Below are 999 nucleotides of genomic sequence, written 5' to 3' on the forward strand. Positions count from 1 at the left end.
AAGCAGAAAGGAAATTTAAGTTGATTGGTGAAGCATATGAAGTGTTATCAGATGAAGAGAAAAGAAAAAATTACGATTTATTTGGACAATCAGGATTAGGAGGAACTACAACTAACGATGAAACATATTATACATATTCAAATATAGATCCTAATGAATTGTTCAGTAGGTTTTTTTCTCATGATGCAAGTTCTTTCTTTTCGCAAGGTTTTGATGACTTTCCGTCTTTTCAAGGTTTCGCAAGTATGAATTCAAGAAGACCTAGATCAAGCAGATCAAGTTAGAAAGGGGAAAAAATTAAGCCTTCATATTATATATGCGTTATATATGTTTTTATATATGTATATATAAGTGAATGAATAAACAAACATGCATATATATATATATATATTTTTTTTTTCGTAGATATTTTTTCTCGATCATTTGGTAGAGCCGCTTCATTTGAAGTTCCCTTGCAAGTTACACTGGAAGAATTATATACCGGTTGTAGAAAAAAATTAAAGGTAACAAGAAAAAGGTTTGTGGGTCTTAATAGTTATGAAGATAATACATTTATAACTGTTGATGTAAAACCTGGATGGGGTGAAGGAACGAAAATTAATTTTCATGGTGAGGGAGAACAATCATCTCCTAATGAACAACCCGGAGATTTAGTTTTTATTATAAAAACAAAACCACATGATAGATTTATAAGAGAAGGGAACAATTTAATATATAAGTGTTATTTACCATTAGATAAAGCTTTAACTGGTTTTCAATTTAGCATAAAATCTTTGGATAATAGAGATATAAATGTAAGAGTAGACGATATAATTAATCCAAATAGTAAAAAGATAATAACTAATGAAGGTATGCCGTATTCAAAAAGTCCATCGATTAAAGGTGATCTTTTCATTGAATTTGATATTGTCTTTCCTAAAAAATTAAGTCCTGAACAAAAAAGAACATTAAAGGAAACCTTGGCAAATACGTATTAGTTTTTTTTTCATTTATTATTTT

At 28.4% G+C, this 999-nt stretch overlaps 1 protein-coding gene across 1 annotated transcript; it reads left to right on the plus strand.

Annotated features, from left to right (window-relative positions):
* On the plus strand, positions 1-977 carry PRSY57_0005800 (heat shock protein 40, type II; the record flags this gene model as incomplete). Its single annotated transcript, XM_020114157.1, has 2 exons — positions 1-279; positions 406-977. Coding segments are annotated over 2 exons (851 nt in total), but the record flags the coding sequence as incomplete, so codon positions are not given.
* Between the last annotated feature and the right edge of the window lie 22 nt (positions 978-999).

Source organism: Plasmodium reichenowi (genome assembly GCF_001601855.1).
Source record: "Plasmodium reichenowi strain SY57 chromosome Unknown, whole genome shotgun sequence".
Classification (NCBI taxonomy): domain Eukaryota; phylum Apicomplexa; class Aconoidasida; order Haemosporida; family Plasmodiidae; genus Plasmodium; species Plasmodium reichenowi.